Source organism: Kwoniella dendrophila, chromosome 9 (assembly GCF_036810415.1).
Source record: "Kwoniella dendrophila CBS 6074 chromosome 9, complete sequence".
In the NCBI taxonomy this organism is placed as follows: Eukaryota; Fungi; Basidiomycota; class Tremellomycetes; order Tremellales; family Cryptococcaceae; genus Kwoniella; species Kwoniella dendrophila.
In genome coordinates, this window is record NC_089484.1 from 860,317 (window position 1) to 876,622 (window position 16,306).

General features: G+C 37.7%; 7 protein-coding genes across 7 annotated transcripts; 2 read left to right on the forward strand and 5 right to left on the reverse strand.

Moving 5' to 3' along the window:
- Positions 1 to 533: 533 nt before the first annotated feature.
- Positions 534 to 2,924, reverse strand: L201_006732 (uncharacterized protein; the record flags this gene model as incomplete). Its single annotated transcript, XM_066222450.1, has 9 exons — positions 534 to 719; positions 836 to 1,204; positions 1,268 to 1,730; positions 1,800 to 1,962; positions 2,042 to 2,161; positions 2,221 to 2,321; positions 2,375 to 2,399; positions 2,471 to 2,555; positions 2,619 to 2,924. 9 exons carry the CDS (start codon positions 2,922 to 2,924, stop codon positions 534 to 536), a joined length of 1,818 nt encoding a protein of 605 aa, XP_066078547.1.
- A 466-nt stretch (positions 2,925 to 3,390) lies between these two features.
- L201_006733 (uncharacterized protein) lies at positions 3,391 to 4,652 on the reverse strand (the record flags this gene model as incomplete). The annotated part of the gene is made up of 6 exons (XM_066222451.1): positions 3,391 to 3,463; positions 3,565 to 3,696; positions 3,785 to 4,160; positions 4,243 to 4,322; positions 4,414 to 4,474; positions 4,559 to 4,652. The coding sequence occupies 6 exons, from the start codon at positions 4,650 to 4,652 to the stop codon at positions 3,391 to 3,393; spliced, it is 816 nt and encodes a 271-aa protein (XP_066078548.1).
- Positions 4,653 to 5,050: 398 nt separating this feature from the next.
- On the reverse strand, positions 5,051 to 6,695 carry L201_006734 (uncharacterized protein; the record flags this gene model as incomplete). The annotated part of the gene is made up of 5 exons (XM_066222452.1): positions 5,051 to 5,308; positions 5,424 to 5,519; positions 5,603 to 5,652; positions 5,721 to 5,750; positions 5,834 to 6,695. 5 exons carry the CDS (start codon positions 6,693 to 6,695, stop codon positions 5,051 to 5,053), a joined length of 1,296 nt encoding a protein of 431 aa, XP_066078549.1.
- An 825-nt stretch (positions 6,696 to 7,520) lies between these two features.
- Positions 7,521 to 9,308, reverse strand: L201_006735 (uncharacterized protein; the record flags this gene model as incomplete). Its single annotated transcript, XM_066222453.1, has 3 exons — positions 7,521 to 8,149; positions 8,224 to 8,367; positions 8,711 to 9,308. 3 exons carry the CDS (start codon positions 9,306 to 9,308, stop codon positions 7,521 to 7,523), a joined length of 1,371 nt encoding a protein of 456 aa, XP_066078550.1.
- An 859-nt stretch (positions 9,309 to 10,167) lies between these two features.
- Positions 10,168 to 11,607, forward strand: L201_006736 (uncharacterized protein; the record flags this gene model as incomplete). The annotated part of the gene is made up of 4 exons (XM_066222454.1): positions 10,168 to 10,298; positions 10,390 to 10,468; positions 10,550 to 11,000; positions 11,129 to 11,607. The coding sequence occupies 4 exons, from the start codon at positions 10,168 to 10,170 to the stop codon at positions 11,605 to 11,607; spliced, it is 1,140 nt and encodes a 379-aa protein (XP_066078551.1).
- A 396-nt stretch (positions 11,608 to 12,003) lies between these two features.
- Positions 12,004 to 15,111, forward strand: L201_006737 (uncharacterized protein; the record flags this gene model as incomplete). Its single annotated transcript, XM_066222455.1, has 10 exons — positions 12,004 to 12,283; positions 12,343 to 12,536; positions 12,602 to 12,672; positions 12,740 to 13,080; positions 13,172 to 13,272; positions 13,346 to 13,476; positions 13,545 to 13,699; positions 13,778 to 14,467; positions 14,555 to 14,808; positions 14,881 to 15,111. The coding sequence occupies 10 exons, from the start codon at positions 12,004 to 12,006 to the stop codon at positions 15,109 to 15,111; spliced, it is 2,448 nt and encodes an 815-aa protein (XP_066078552.1).
- A 196-nt stretch (positions 15,112 to 15,307) lies between these two features.
- Positions 15,308 to 16,034, reverse strand: L201_006738 (uncharacterized protein; the record flags this gene model as incomplete). Its single annotated transcript, XM_066222456.1, has 4 exons — positions 15,308 to 15,395; positions 15,545 to 15,787; positions 15,878 to 15,957; positions 16,032 to 16,034. 4 exons carry the CDS (start codon positions 16,032 to 16,034, stop codon positions 15,308 to 15,310), a joined length of 414 nt encoding a protein of 137 aa, XP_066078553.1.
- Between the last annotated feature and the right edge of the window lie 272 nt (positions 16,035 to 16,306).

Consider the following 16,306-nt stretch of genomic DNA (forward strand, 5'->3'; position numbering starts at 1 on the left):
TCAAAAATTAACCCCTTGGAGCATCAACCATTCAATGTAGGTTCATGATATTTTTCATGAGTATCGCCCTCTAATCTCCTGAGCCAACATGGACAAGTCAGTCTCAGCTCTTCCTGCAAGATCTATCTCATTCAACCAAAAAACCAAACTGAAGAAAATAGACTCGAATACGGAATTTCATAGGTTAGTATATAGATAGAATTGATTTTAAACACGATTATATAGAGTTTTCATCAAAAATAAATGTATGAATATTGTTCCGAAAAAATCTGTTGCATAGCATATTTGCTATTTTCCTTGTGTCTACACATCTACTGATTTCTACTGATATTTCCTTGGGTGTGAGCCATTTTAATTTGATACGATCGCCGATCTCCAGCCAAATTTGCTCTCGATATCGACTATCTCACTGCGTCTCCTTTACCTCCATTATCCGCTTGGTATCTTTTCCATACACTTTTTGTTTTATCGTTAGAACACTTTTACACACCCGAGCGCTTTCCTTCTTTTGAAGTGATTCATCTCATCCTAGCTCAAGCTACTTCTTTCGATTGATCCATATTCAATATGATAGCTTGATAAAATCTTGTTAATTCAATCAAGTCATCTGCTTTGAAATACTCGTTTATAGTATGAGCACCTGCACTTCCTGAAGATGGATCATATTTATATCGGTAGATATTACGTGTGAATTCAAGGTACCTTCTGGTATCGGTATTCTATTCGACAGAAAAAAAAACAACATTAGCTTTTTATACCTGTCCATTATCAATCCAAGAGAATTGTCAATCACGGCAGGGTTAAGATTATTATAGAAGGAAAAATATCAACTTACACCTGTACTCATATAAGGAGCTACGACTAAATCTTTACCTTTTTCCAATTCAACGATTTTACCATCTTGACTAACTTGTTTTCTTGATGCCCATACACCTCTAGAAGTACCAGCTAAAATATTCCATGCTGGATCATCTAAAGTTGTAGGTGAATGTGGTGCAGGATTCGTATAATATCCATAAGCTAAATCTAAATCAATTTTAGAAGTTTCAGATCCTTTAAATATTGATTTCCCATTAAATCCATTTAAAGTTAAATTGTATTGTTTAGCTATAGGTAATAATATTTTTTCAAGTCTTTCTTGTAATTCTTCATTATTTGATAATACATTAATTCGGTGATTGATTATCGCTTTTACTGATTCAGGCTATACACGTGAAATATTTAAAAGTCAGCTTTGCTAATCGCCAAAAGCGTAATATAAACTCACTAATGCGTTGACCTTTAATCCACCATGAATAATATCAGTAGCTTGAGTAGTAGACAAGAGACTTCTTAAGGGTGAACCTTGACCTGGTCCAGGTAAATTACCTTGAAGTGGTGTATTGATAATCTCCAAAGGTAAATCCTTCCAAGCATTCTTATCACCCTTTTCAGCTTTAATTACCAACTTCCTCAATTTGTTTGGCATAGATTCTGCAAAAGCTGATGCACAAGTCATGAATTCATAAACAGGTGATTTAGGTGATATTGTAGGTTCATGTGGATTAGCTTCTAATTGAGCGATTAATAATGATATTAATCCAATTGCTGTATGTTCAGGTGGTACAGAAGAATGTCCACCCGAAGTTGAGACGGTTAATCCGATATCGACATGTCCTTTTTCAGCTACAGCTGGTGCAGCAAATTGTTGACCCCATGTTTCCACTAAACCATTACCTTCATCTATGAGTCTACCCAAAGCAAGTCAGCTTAATTCATATTACCGGTCACGGATCCTGGGCAATACGTATTAGGCTTACAATGACATGGAATCTTTACCGTATTTTTCTAGAAGATATTTCGCAACGGCAGGAGCACCCACTTGACCACCTCTTTCCTCGTCAGATCCGAAAGCAAGTACGATCGGTCTTCCAGGTTTGAAATCGGCTGTATCGAAGAGGTGTTCTAAGGCAGACATTACAGCTGACAGTCAAAGCCTTACCTGTTAGCTCGAACAAACGGTTTTGAGCTCTAGGATGTTCATGTTTGAACGTTTACTCACCGATCAAACTACTCTTTGTATCGGCGGACCCTCTACCGTGGATATAAGTTCCATCGTATTCTCCTCCAAAAGGATCATGATGCCATTGTTTAGCAGTTTCAGGTAGAACAGGAACCACATCTTGGAGACGAGTGAGCAAGTTCAGTTTGGTCAAAATATGCAGTGTCGATTTAACTTACCTTGATGAGCGGTAAGCATTAAAGGTTTCAAAGAGGAATCTGTACCCTCGATTTCGTATACTAATGCCCAATCGGTCTTTGTAACTTTGGCTCGTTCGTATCTATACATGATTTTATAAGCTATTGTCAAGGTTACTTGATATATAAAGCTTACACTTTAGGGAAAGTTCGTTCCAAGACTGAAATATGGTTGTTTTATATATGTTAGCGTGATCTATTCGTAATCTAAATTGATAAGGGATATGCTTACAATCGTGAAACTCGGCAAATATCTTCCATCGGGGATCCTCATCAACAGATCCCATTTCATCATACATTTGAGTGGGAATACGGACCTTTCAAAAGTAATCGATTAGATTGATACCAGTAAAAGCTATATAGAGTGGAGGATAACTTACTGCTTCTTGCAATCTCTTAATGATGATATCCTTTTCCTCCAAAATTTTAGAAGTATTGTAACCATCCGGTAAGATAGGTTTAGCTTGTTCACATAAACCCTTTTTGATCGGAGTATCATTTTGAAAGATCACTGACTGAATGTTGGACGTATGCTGAGCAAGAAATGTAGGTTGTAATGCAGCCATTGTACCTACGACAGCCAAGACACCAAGTATAGCCAGAGTCCATGATATTTTAGCTTTTCCTCTTTCGGTTAGAGAACCGTTCGAGGAATGTACAGGTAGGTTAATAGGTCCTTTGGTCATGTTGATTGGGCCTCTTGACGTGATTACTAACGATAATGTGCTATCGAGGTAGGAAAAATCGAAGAAGAACGATCTCCTTCCATGAACGGATAATGAACAATTGATATCTTAAATTGAGTGTGCTTATGGGCAATCAGAAATGAACCATATGGTCTATCTGTGGTGACTATGATGTGATTTCACCCATTAATATTTCATCGCTCAAAGCCGATAAAGCGGGGATCACCGTCACTTTAAGCCTTCCTACATCGGGAACCGGATCGGGCGATTTAATGACCGTGATATTTGACGAAAAATATAACATAGGGTGGGTAAGATAAGAATGGTGCTGTACATAAACTGATAGTGAACGACGACAAGATCTGGTTTGCAGTTCAATCTGATCTTCAGCTATGCGAGACAAGTCTTAAGAATCCAATTTTCCAAGACGGTCGCACGATTACGTGAAAGGCATATGAAATCACAGTCATCTTCGACATTTGGGCAAAGCCATCAATTCTACTACACTTTCCGGTCTTTGGAATTCAGTGTCTTTGAAACTGTCAAACTAACTCGTCAGCGACGCCACTAACCTCTCTATAGACATCTGCAAGGAATGTGACATAACGGTGAGACTTGAGCATGCAGATAGGTCACTCACAACGGTACCCTCTTCGGTAAATCTTCATCAACTTCCCAATCTAACCCATGGCCTTTCCAAGGACCTTTAATGATTTTTCGATATTCATTCCATAATATTTGATACCCTTCGGTAGTCATATGACATCCATCACTATCATGATCGAGAATCGAGTCAACACTTGTCTCCGTATGAGTGATTAGTCTTCAGCAAGTCATGATATAGGTCATCAGTGACTCACTGAAAGAAAGGTTCCAACCCTTGTTCCTTTTCTCCCACTTCTTCCTCTAGTGCTTTCCAGAGATCTAGCAATTCAACCGTCCATCCTGATTTATTTTCATGGCCTTTTTCTTTTATTTTCCAATCTTTTGCTAGATTCCTCAAGACATTAGCAAATTCCAAAGACCGTTTTTTATTTCTTATCCATTTTGCTGCTGAAGGAATTTGAGGGTCATATGGTGGTGGTGGAGTGATTAATAATATATGTATAGGTGTTTCTGATATCTCATAAATTGAATTTGAAGAAGTTAGATTATAAAGAAAGTATTCCATATTTTCCTTAAAATGATTAGGATGAGTCGCTCGTGGATTAGGAAAATTTACGGAATCATTTGTACCTATTCTCAGAAATCGAGCATAGTATAAGATGTTAGGACTATTTAGCTATATCTATTTGGCTTGGATATGGAAGTAACTCACCAAACCATAAAGTCACTAGTCTAACAGCTGTTCCTGTCTTAACTTTCCTAGCGAATATCTTATCGAATAGAGGTAAAGCACTGTATTACCATTATAAGCGAGATATTCAGTTAGTTTATGCCTTGATAAGTCAACACTTATTAAGAAAGAATTTGGATCAGGTCAACTCACGTCGTACTGGAAAATCCACCGAAACCCCGATTGAATACATCTAGTTTCCTTGCATATGCCTCTGAGATTCCCACAAGGATATAATGTTTTTATCAATTCACCTCGTTAGTAAGCTTGTGAATAGTATTATATCAACTAAACTCACGACTCATTCGCTCAAATAACGCCTGCCGAACATCTTGACATTCAGTCAAACTATCTCCAAATAAAATAATACAATCTTGAAATGCTTTGGCCATAATGGTCGAATCTCATCATGAGCAATGTATTCTCAGAAGAAGGTTTTCAAGCTATCAGCAACATCTATTATGTATTTCCGACACACTTCTGAGATTGCACAAATAAACCTGTTTGTTCTATGAATAGCATTTCCCAAGGATGAGCATCGACCGGTATTCGGGAAAAAGTAACGCCGGATATCAAACATGCAGAGGATTTCGGCCAAGAGCGATAAACTTTGGTCTAATGAAAGTAAAGCTTAACCTATATACGTCCGATACATGATATATACATAATAGTGCATATGATTATCTACATGCACAAGAGGTATCTCTAATCATATATACAAGCCTACGGATAGTATTAAAGTCATCACCAGTACGACTTGTGATTTTTGGCTACTATACGTCAAAATCCATTAGAGACTTAAATAATATTGACCCAATTCATTTAAAGTTCCATCCGCATTCTCCAAACCATAAGTCGTTCCACTAAATCTAGGTATAGCACCAAACCAAGACCATCTTTCAACTATACTTGATCCTTCACCTTTAAACCATTCTATAGCTTTATTCATGAATTCCTTTTGGGTTGTAGCGTCACATACTTCCCCAGTTCCGAAATCTTGACAATCAAATTCTGCTACCCAGATTGGTTTTCCACCTGATGGGAATGACTAAATTGGATGGTTTTGTATTCAACAGGTAAATATTAGATTTCTAACTTTTAGTATTTTGCAGATGGTTGAATTTACGAAAAAGACCGATGAACAAATGATGCACAAGACTTACTTTAATATAGGTAATCATATCTTCAACTATAGTACCATAAAAGTGAATAGGTACAAAATCGTATTTACAATCACCGCCACAAGCAGTGACCCATGACTGAATGGTGTGAAGTACAAGCATCAGCTTCACATTATCGTTGTACAGGACAGTAAATGATTATTTGGTATTTGATGACCTACATTAAACCAAATTTCACCACCTCTGGCAACAGCTGGTGAACCGATTTTTACTGTGGGTGAAGTTAATTTTGATGTCCATTGTTGATGTAATGTAGCTGCCGAGCTGCATCTGCAATACTTGATCCGCCTACATCTGCACCTTGATCGGCTATAGCGTTTTCCAGGCATGTAATTATCAGCTATTTCATCGGGGCAGTGTTCGATAGCAGATATTCGGTGGAAAATACTCACGTTCATTAAATGACATGATGTAATCCACACCAGCTAGTAGTTCACCATTGAACTCATTAGCCATAACTTTACCCCAAATGCAAGCTACAAATTCAGCTTGTAGATCAAATGGTTTATATCCCCAATTCCAATACCATCCTAAACCTTGTGGATTACCTAAATTTTGCCAGGCTGTATCATCCAATCCTAAACCTGCTTTTCCACCACTTCCAATTCCATTGGCTGCTCCTCCGTTTGTAGGCGTTGATGAGATTGGTTGAACGGCTGAAGATGTAGGATTTCCGGGTAATCCTGAAGCGCCTGGACTAGAAATAGCTGGACCAACTGAATTGATGGAAGGGGATGCTGCTTCTGTAGGCGGGACATTCGTTCCTGCGGGTGTCACCAAAGGGGCGGTCACGTCTGAAGTTGTGACTGCGTTTTCAGGTTGATCTGCTGAAGTAGGTACGACAGGTGATGCAACGGTATTAGTGTCTTGCGAATCTGTGGAAGGTAAGGGAGTATCGGTATAACTTGGATTGACAGGAGTTTGATCCACAGGTTGAGTATATACTGGATCAGTATAGACTGGCGCAGCAGCTTGAAAAGTATGATAACCATGACCCCAACCACCTCTTCCACCTCTGTCCCAAGCTGCAATTACACCAGAATCAGAAGGTAAAGGTGCTGTTCCAGTTATGTAAGGAATAGCAGGTTCACTGCCAGGATTATCTTTGCCAGAAGCTAGGAGTGCATCGGCTCCTATTTGGATTTCGGATTCAGTGTCGACGTCGGCTGAGTCGGCGGGACAGTTTCTCTTGGTTGGCGCAGCTGTGACGAGCACCAAAAAGGGAAGAATGTTGAGCAAAGTTGACGGATGCATGATGTACTATTGTAGAAGTGAGATATTCAGATGGGATAAGATATTGAAGGGCGGTTGTGGTGTCGAGAGATAGTAGTTAATTTCGATGTCAAGGATAGCTATAAAAGAGTGTAATGCACCTATCAAAGGCGTTTAGCTTGAAAATGAACTCGGTCGGATTAAAAAGAGAAGTCAAGAAGGGACGTTGGGTTGAGAGGCTGTTTAGGGAATTTTATAGTTGATTCAGTATGCACTTCACATATGTATCAGTGTTGGTGAGTTAGGTTGATTGACCCATCAAAGCGATCTAATCAACCCAGTCAAATTGGGTTTCTCCTCTTTGTCTTGTTGTCAAGACCACAGATTAGCTTACACTCCTTGACCCTCCTTTGTGCTTAGACGAGATTGGGGTGTTCATCAAAGGGGTACTGATATTTGTCAGAGATCCCAGAGCTTAGATTAGCTGATTAACTGGAAAGCACTTCAATCGAATTGGAAAAAGAATGCATATAATGCTGAATAGTCAGATCCAGAAAATTGGGATTATTTGGTGAACGACCTTTGTCTTCGATATTGCATGATGAGATGATGATGCATGTTAATGTATATAAATGATACATGTATTGATGAATCGGTTGATCCCTCGAGAAACTAGTCAAGTGTATCGAAATCGTTGCGAGGTGACGCGAAATTTCGGTAAGGTAACATGTGTTGTTGAGGTTTCATGACATCAGAATTGGGATGGCTTATTCACTTTCAACAGCGTTTGATAAGCTTGGCGTTAACCTTGTGAGCCTTGATAACCTATAATAGAGATTCAACAACAATGTCCACAGGAGCTTGTGACTACACGACTTCTTGCTGTAAAAGCTGAATCAATTCCATTCTTCTCATAGTATTTTCTTCTTCAACTAACATTAATCTAGCCTTTATCATTATATATTTAGCTTGCCATTGTGATCTACCCAATAAATCTAATTCTCCTTGAGGAATATCTGGATCCTGAATAGTCTGAATTAATTGCGATTCTTCAGGTATATTCAATTCTATAGGCGGATCATCTAAATTATGATCAATTTCTAATGGATTTGTAGAATTTAAACTTAAATTCTGTCTAGGAAATATCGATCTTAAATATGATAAAGCTTCAATCTCTTCAATGGATGGTACTAGTAATTCTCTTTTACGTATTTTAGGTAATACTTCAGCTAAATCTTCATCTAATAACAGATCTTCATCAGTCTGTGGTGGTCCATTTAACGGCTGTCTTGTTAAAGGTGTTGATGTAACTATTGGTGGGTGTCTCGATTTTGACTTTCCTTTAGCTTTACTGTTATTGTTATTAGAATTGTTGGTGGTGGTTTGAGGTGTTGATTGATTAGGTGTAGGTTTTGCTGCCGTTATAGGTTTTTCGGAATGTTGAGATTTGATATGTTTTTGTAATGCGTCGGATCTTGTGAATGACTTGGAACAGCCTAATCGATAACGTATCAAGCCAGCTTCTGTTAGTTTATGACGATAAGCAAGGTATTACAGATATATAACTCACCTTGATGCTGACAAGCGTAAGGTCTTTCACCCGTATGCATTCTCATGTGTGTCGATAAAGAATGTCTCGATGCTTGTTTTTGACCTGTTCTAGGGCAATTATACCATTCGCAGATAAAGAAGTCTTTCAGCGTGTTTATGTGGTCTGTTGAGTAGTTGAGCAAAACATCAGGTAATCAGGGATATTGGCGGAAAAAGATTGAATGGAAAGTTTGGGTTGTTTGATGCGGATCATCGACGAGATGGACATGAAGTCAAGTAGGAGATATTGAAAAAAAAGGTTCTGTCAGCTTGATGCCGCTGGGCAATAGTATGACTCCACAATAAAGTTCAGACAATTGATGGAATTTCGATAGTCTCAATGATTCCAAGCTGAAACACAGACAGCGCAATGATCATCTTGAATATTCCGAATAACCAACTAATATCTAAGGGTATCTTCGCCTGATCGCTTTTATTCCTTGTAGTAGAGGTTGAGTGGAACTTACCATCTTTAACATGTTCAATCAAACCATTATGCGTTCCACTAACTTCATCACATTGACCCCATTCACATTTGAATTCACCATTATTCTCTCCAACTTCTCCTTCACCTTCTAATGTATTAGTTCTATCATTTTCATCTTCCATTAATTCATCAATCTCTTCATCTCCATTATTATCGTTCAACCGTTCTTGTTTAATCTTTTTCGATTGTTTGTTTTTCTTACTGCTACTACTACTACTATTGTTATTGTTAGGTAATACAGATGGTCCAGCATCATTATCCTCTTCCAATTGATCTTCCTCTTCTCCAAGTAAATCACCTATTTCGTCGTCTAATTCGGCTTCTGGAACCTTGGATTTTCTTTTCTTCTTAATTGGAGCTTTAGATTTGGGTTTAGGTTTAGTTTTAGGTTTTGGTTTTGGTTTGCTATCAATTTGCGGTTCAGCTTCAGGTTGTGGTGGTCTTAGAGGTTGTTCATCTTCTTGTTCAGGTTCAGGTGGAGGTAATTCATGATTATGATGATTGATAGGTGAAGATGTATCCACGTGAACTGGTGAAGATGGTTGTTGAAATGGAGGAGACGACGCTATGGAAGCCATAATTGTGATGATATGTATAGAAGTTTCAAAGGCTATTATTAGGTGGAATGATAGAGGAAGATAGTTGGGAACCTGGAAGAAGGAAAATGATCTTCTTGACCTTCTTCTCCCTTTTGAATGAAGCACAAATGTGGAGTTTTTAACCCACTATGGTGAACGGTTTTGACACCCACGTGGCAGTCAATGCCAAATGATATCTCTTTGAATATCACTTTATCGAAGTACCCATCTACATAGGTTATTCTGTGATGAAACTAATGTCGAGATTATGAACAAGCTTAATCATATCCGCCTACTTCGGGATAAGAATACAGATAAGAAGGAGAAATCCTCAAATCATTCAGTGCGTTCAGGTTACAGTTTCAATGTGGTCGATCAGAATTAACATGACTTGCGCGACATACCGAAATCGATGCTGTTCATAATAGTTCTAACATATAGGCTGCTATTCTGAACACCTTATCCTAACGACCTGACCCCATATTCTATCACCCTCAAGCTGATGCATAGGTCAGAGACATACATGAGGACTATATGAACTAGTCAATCCGGTGAATGATCTTCTCTTCAACACGTGAAATATGTATGCAGCTTAGATTGCTTGATAGACTGGAATTTGAAAGGGTAGTTAGTCACCGATTGAATTGGTAGAATTGCGTAAATATGACTTCATACGATAACATTAATAAATTCCAGTAAGCAATTGCGACCCATACGTGTATCACTTTCTATAAGAGAGAGCTTGGCCAATGATATGTAGTATATTACCTATGCATATCTCAATCCCATGTTTATTCCTTATATCTCATATCTGTAAAGACACCTGACATCTTGACTATTAGTTAGACACAACAACAAGATGCAAGCTGTAAGCGATACTATAAACGCTGTATCTGAGAAAGTTGTAGGTCCAACCAAAGTTGCCGGACCTGAAGATTGGTTAAATGCAGATGAAACTGAAATTATAGAACCTGATGAAGATGAAAAGATGTAGGTAGCATTTTTAATTTTCCCCGTTATATATCAGCTAGAAGTACCCAAGCAGGAGTTGACATATGACTATGTCGTTATGATTTAATAGTCTTCGTGTAGGAGAATTAGTACATGATATGCAAAGACATAATTTTGATGCACATCAACATAAATTCAGAGGAACACATGTAAGTTTTGAAAATTAGCGCTCAGTGAGTGCCTAGAGTATCGCAAGTGATGTTTGTAGACTGATCGATATACGGTTACAGGTAAAATCATTAGCGTTTGTCAAAGGGACATTCACTATAAATTCAGATTTACCAGCATATCTAAAACATGGAATATTCTCAGAACCAGGAAAGAAGTATGATTGTATTGGTAGATATGCCAATGAACCTTCCTTCATATTACCTGATAATACATCTGCACCAAGAGGATTTAGTTTAAAAATATTCAACGTTGATGGTGAAAGATTATCACCCATGTCACCTGATGGACCAAACAATAATGGTACACAAGATTTCTTAATGAACAATGCACCTATAGTTGAATTAACTGATCTACAAACAACAATTGAAATTTTCGAATTGAGAACAAAATATTTCGATCAACCTACAAAGCTACAATTGGAATTAGCAAAAAGATCAGATAGATTAAAACAATTTGCTCCTTCAATGTTACCTAATGAGTATGTTGTTGGATCTACATTTTATTCACAATGTGAGTTAGTACTTTTATTCGCTTTTAAATCTCGAATCTATCATTTCTCTCCTGATACCTTAGAGCATTTGGCTAAATGTTATAATCTACGCTTTAATATACCTTTAATCTGATTTGATAATTCATAGCCGCATTCAAATTCGGTCCTTACGCATGTAAATTTTCTATATTACCTATTGGAGAATCGCAAGAAGAATTTAAAGGAAAAACTATACCTAAAGATTCTGATACTACATACCATCGTGATCATTTACGTGAATTTTACAATTCAAAATCAACAAAATATTCATTTAGAGTACAGTTTTGTTCAGATTTATCAAAACAACCTATTGAAGATGCTTCTGTAGAATGGAAAGAATCTTTTGCTTCATGGTTTGATTTAGCTACATTGGAGTTCAATTCGCAAGATACATTTTCAGATGAAAGGAGAGTTTGGTGGGAAGATAAAATTGGTTTATCACCTTGGGATGGATTAAAAGATCATAGACCATTAGGATCAATAAATAGATTAAGAAAAAAAGCTTATGAGATGTCAAGATCTTATAGAGAAAAAGGTAATCAAACTAAAGTTTATTTACCTTTGAATGTTGATGATATGCCAAATTAGCTCAAAGATGTCAACATGGATTATGAATTGAAATCGACTTCTTGTATCTGATTAGCCTTTAAGGCTCTATGTATATCTTAGCTTCACTCTTCAAGCCCCATCCATGTAGGCTTCAAGATGTTGTTGTCGCATACAAGTAGTTATATTGTACTCTACAGACAAGGAAGTGAACATGTCTTCCGCCGGAACGTCAATCTGTGTGGTCATAGCTGGACGCGTTTTTGACTTTTCTGTTAATAATAAGAAAGCATTCAATTCGCCTAATGTTCTGTTTGCTCTTATTGCTTGTGGATCTCAACTTTCTACAGCTTGTATTACTTAGATCGTTTTGCGCAGGTTAATGGTGTCATCTCTAGTTTGTAGCTTATATTCTTACGGTCCCTTTACTTCTCAAAAATGATCTTCCCCGACCGGACATCCTTCACACCACTATCAACTATAACATTACCTTCATCCCACATTCTTCATCCGGGATCATGTAACCCATCAATGGACTTGGTTGTCCTTCTTTCACCTCCACCATCATCAATATCAAATTTAGCTGCCAATTCATGGAAAGGTAAAGGTAAAGATATAGGATCAAAAACACAAGTTTCTTTATGGCGTACAGGTGGAAGTAAAGTTTGGGAAGTTGCAGTTAATGGAAAGGTTGCTGGTTTAGCTTGGAGCGAAGATGGTGAGTTGACTGAAAGAGCCGTACTTAGTTCATAACAACCAAGCTAACGATTCAGGAAGGTTTAATTCTCTCTTTACTTTCTACATCGTCAAGTGTAAATACTATCGAACATCTATCTGTACATACTGGAGAAGTTATACGGTCAATACCCATTTCATCGGATATTAAGATGGGAACGACAGATAATGTAGAAGCTGGACAATGGATAAACATGAAATGGGCTAGTTCATCAACTGGATGGCCTGAAATCAAAGTGAGCTGCTAATTATGATCAATATGAGTAGTGTTTGGTCAAAGCTAACTGGTATCTTGTGTTAGAATGGCTCAGCTATTGGTATAATAGATTCGCTTCCTCGAGTGACGCCAGTCGATCCACCGAAACCACTTAAGTCAGTCAGCTGCTGGAATGACTATGTTGTGAAACAGACAAGCTGATCTATATAATCATGTATTTAGTGCACTCCCATTTATGCGTCAAAATACAGCACCTCCCCCAAAACCAACATTACATTCATCTCTAACCACATTTCCTTGTTTATTACCTTCAGCAATACCACTTCAACCTGATATTTTATCTATATCAAATCATCAATTTCTGACTGGAACATTTCCATTTCCTGATAATCAAAAACAAGGAAATGCACTTTTGGAATTATCAAGAATATCAGATAAGATGGTTGGGTTTCTGGATGTTATTTTGAGATCATTAGAAAATGCAGAAATAGCTTTTAGAGAAGGTGAAAAACAAACCTTGATTTGTAGAGAAGATTTGGAGACTTGTGCTCAACAACAAGCTAGTGAGTATTCTCCTAGCTCTACTCACAATCTGAGAGGATCATATGAGGTAATAGGATATTCAGCTAAGCTAATACATAAAACGGAACGTAGTGTCAACACCGGATGTTCATGCGGACCTATTCAGATTTCTAATGACTGGTAGAAGTGGTATAGCTGTTAATGAATGGTTAGGAAATCGTTTAACTGGTAGAGTAAGCTACGTCTTTCATCTTTCTCAACTCAGTGAGAAGACATATAGCTTATGAAAGTTTTCTTCATATATAGACAATAACGAAATGGGACCAAACTCTCGATACATCGTTTCGAACTATTCAGAATCTTATAATAGAAAGTGTTTCACCTGCTTTGGAGAGATTGATATTACTGCTAGAAGAGATGAGAGGATGGAGTAGAACGTATGTCGCTCACCGTAACTCATCTGTGTGAGGTCTGCCAATTAGCTGATTCTCGTCAGCACGGTTAGACCTAAATACCAGACTAAGCTCCATATCCACAAGAAAGACATTACGAAAGCGATAGACTTGGTTTTAGGTTTCGCTAAACTGGTTGATCAGATGAGAAGAGATGCTGAACATGAGATGAAAGCTGCGGCAGAATTTATGAAGTGGTTGAAATATGGTATGTCTGCATTCCATCCGCTTCAAATGAACCACAAAACATACTTATAGCTTGATCATCCTTTTTTTCGTTTCATAGAAATCGCTAGAGCAGCTTCTCAAGATCCCTCATCTGATGATCTACCAACACCCACACATGATCTCAAATTAGTCTGGTCATTCATGATTAATGGTTTCGTTCATTCAACTTTTCATAATCATTTCCCTTATTTACTTGTACGACCACCAAAAGATTATTTGCCCGACGATTTTGAAACGTATTCAAGAAAACCTATCAGATCCTTAGAAGAAGTATTGAAAGAAACTACCTCTGAGCTAAAATTAGATGGTAAACAGATATTCACCACACCTTCAATTATGGCCAATGAATCACTTGATTCTACTGGTTCAGAATCGCTCTCTATGGATATGTCAATATCAATGATTCATCGTAATGATCACGAAGATGCAGACGGAGATCTTACACCTACTGGAATATTGTCAGATGACGATGATGATGACGAGGATCTCAGATCAAGAATATCAAGTCCAGATACAGTAGAGAAGAAAGATTACACCTCAACAGAAGAAGAAGTGAAAAGGGTTATACAGAAAGAACCATGGGTTTGGGCAAATACGTTGATTAGGGATTTGGAAAATTTGGTTAAAGGTGCAATAGGAGATATTGGAACGCAGGACCAGCATACATCAAGCGGTACTTTGAGAGATAGTAGAGCAATTGTTAACGGCATTTGGGAATGTCAAATTCATCAGCAAGACCCGCAGCAGGGTATGTGTGCAAAATTACCTTGTTCCAGCCCCTCTTTTTTTCCAATATTGAAGATAGGCAACGCTGACATTGCTATTAACCTCACAGTATGGTTAACATATACTATCAATTCAGTAACAAGTATATCAGCATTCATACTTTCAGATCCTGATCAAAATTCAACTTGTTTATCAATCCAGTTTTTCGATGACGAAGAAATTGTTTTACTGTTGGAGTTTGAAAATGGTAGATATATGGTGACGTTAAGATATATTGATTTGCTAGAAGGGATGTTCGAGTTACCTCAAGAGAAGTTATGGACTATGCAGGATATTATCAATACTTATGGCAATGCTTTTGAAGTGAGTCAATAATTAAGCAATGTTCCTATTACTGAAGGAAGCGTCTTGCTGAGTATTGTTTACTTTATGCAGACGATTCCACCAATGCCTATAACTAGGTCAAGGTATCTAGGACCGACTCCGATGATTGAAGAGAGTGATAAAAAAGGTAAAGTTGAAATAGCATTAAATGGCAGAAAAGGTAGGAGATTGGGTTGTGTGTTATTTGAAGATGGGAAAGAGGTTCAGGTTTGGGATTTGGATATAGATGAGGATGAAGATGAAGATGAAGAAGGTGAAGAAGATGGTGGAATGGAAGATTAATTGTAACGATATTCCCAATTCACCAAAATTAGATCTGCTCTAGACACATCGAAGTGCATTATCATCTTGATTATTATACATATTATCGTTCTATTCATTTATTTGGCCAATCGCCCGTATGGTATATGACGAGGAGACCGTGGCGCTGTTGTCTTCACCTAATATTTCCCGATTTATGTCAATCGTGTTGTTGGAACTACGCTTCCGATCCATCAGGTTCTTCATCTTCCACATCAGGTATTGTATATGTCGGTTGGGGAAAGGTACCGTCGGAAGCCTTGAAACTATATTAAGGGGAAGTGGAAGTGTTGTGGATCAGCATTGAATCTTGCCTGTAACACTTAAACGCAACTTTGACACAAAAAGATAAGAGTATACCAAGCGTTGACTTTCCTCTTCTCTGAATCTGATTTGTGAATCGAGCTAAACTCACCTAATGAACAAAGTCTTCCACCTACTCCACCCTAATTGACTAATAGTTTTCCCACTAATACCACTTTGACTTTCCAGGTTATGTATTTCTTTCTCACCATTAGCATTTTGTTCTTGACCTTCTACAGGTGATTTGTATTCCCATAATTGTATATCAGATGATTTTGTTGTTTTTGGTTCGGAAAGAGTTGACGATAATGGTTCTAAAGCAGGAAGTAATTGTGTTTTTATGGAATTTATCGTTCTGTAAATAGGAAAGATCATTATCATCAGCTTATCTTTCAAAATCATGAAGCATTGAAAAGCTGATTGACTATTTAGTAAATATGCTCACGTATTTGAAGGTAAAGATAATAGTATAGCTGATTTGTTGAAATGAAATGTGACATGATGTAAATTTGATGATTTAGGTGGCTTTGAAGTAAACGTGGTTAAGCTAAATTCCTCTATTGCTGTGACATGACGAAGTAGAGATCAGTCTAGCTTACCATTGTGTAAATTCTTGAGAGGCAAGTGTGATCAAACTCTTGTCGTCATCAGCAAATATAAGCTGTAGAGGAGAAGAAGAAGAAGAAGAAGATGTAATGTAGCATAGGATGACTGGATTTTCGATAATCTATCTGATCTGTAACTGCTTCTCGAGGTAATCTTCTTACGCGTCCAAGTCTAAGCAGGAAGGTACAAGTCAAGCGGAGATCGCCGACATTGATAAGATACGCCATACACGTATATATAGGCGGGGTTGAGGGAGATGTGTTTACCC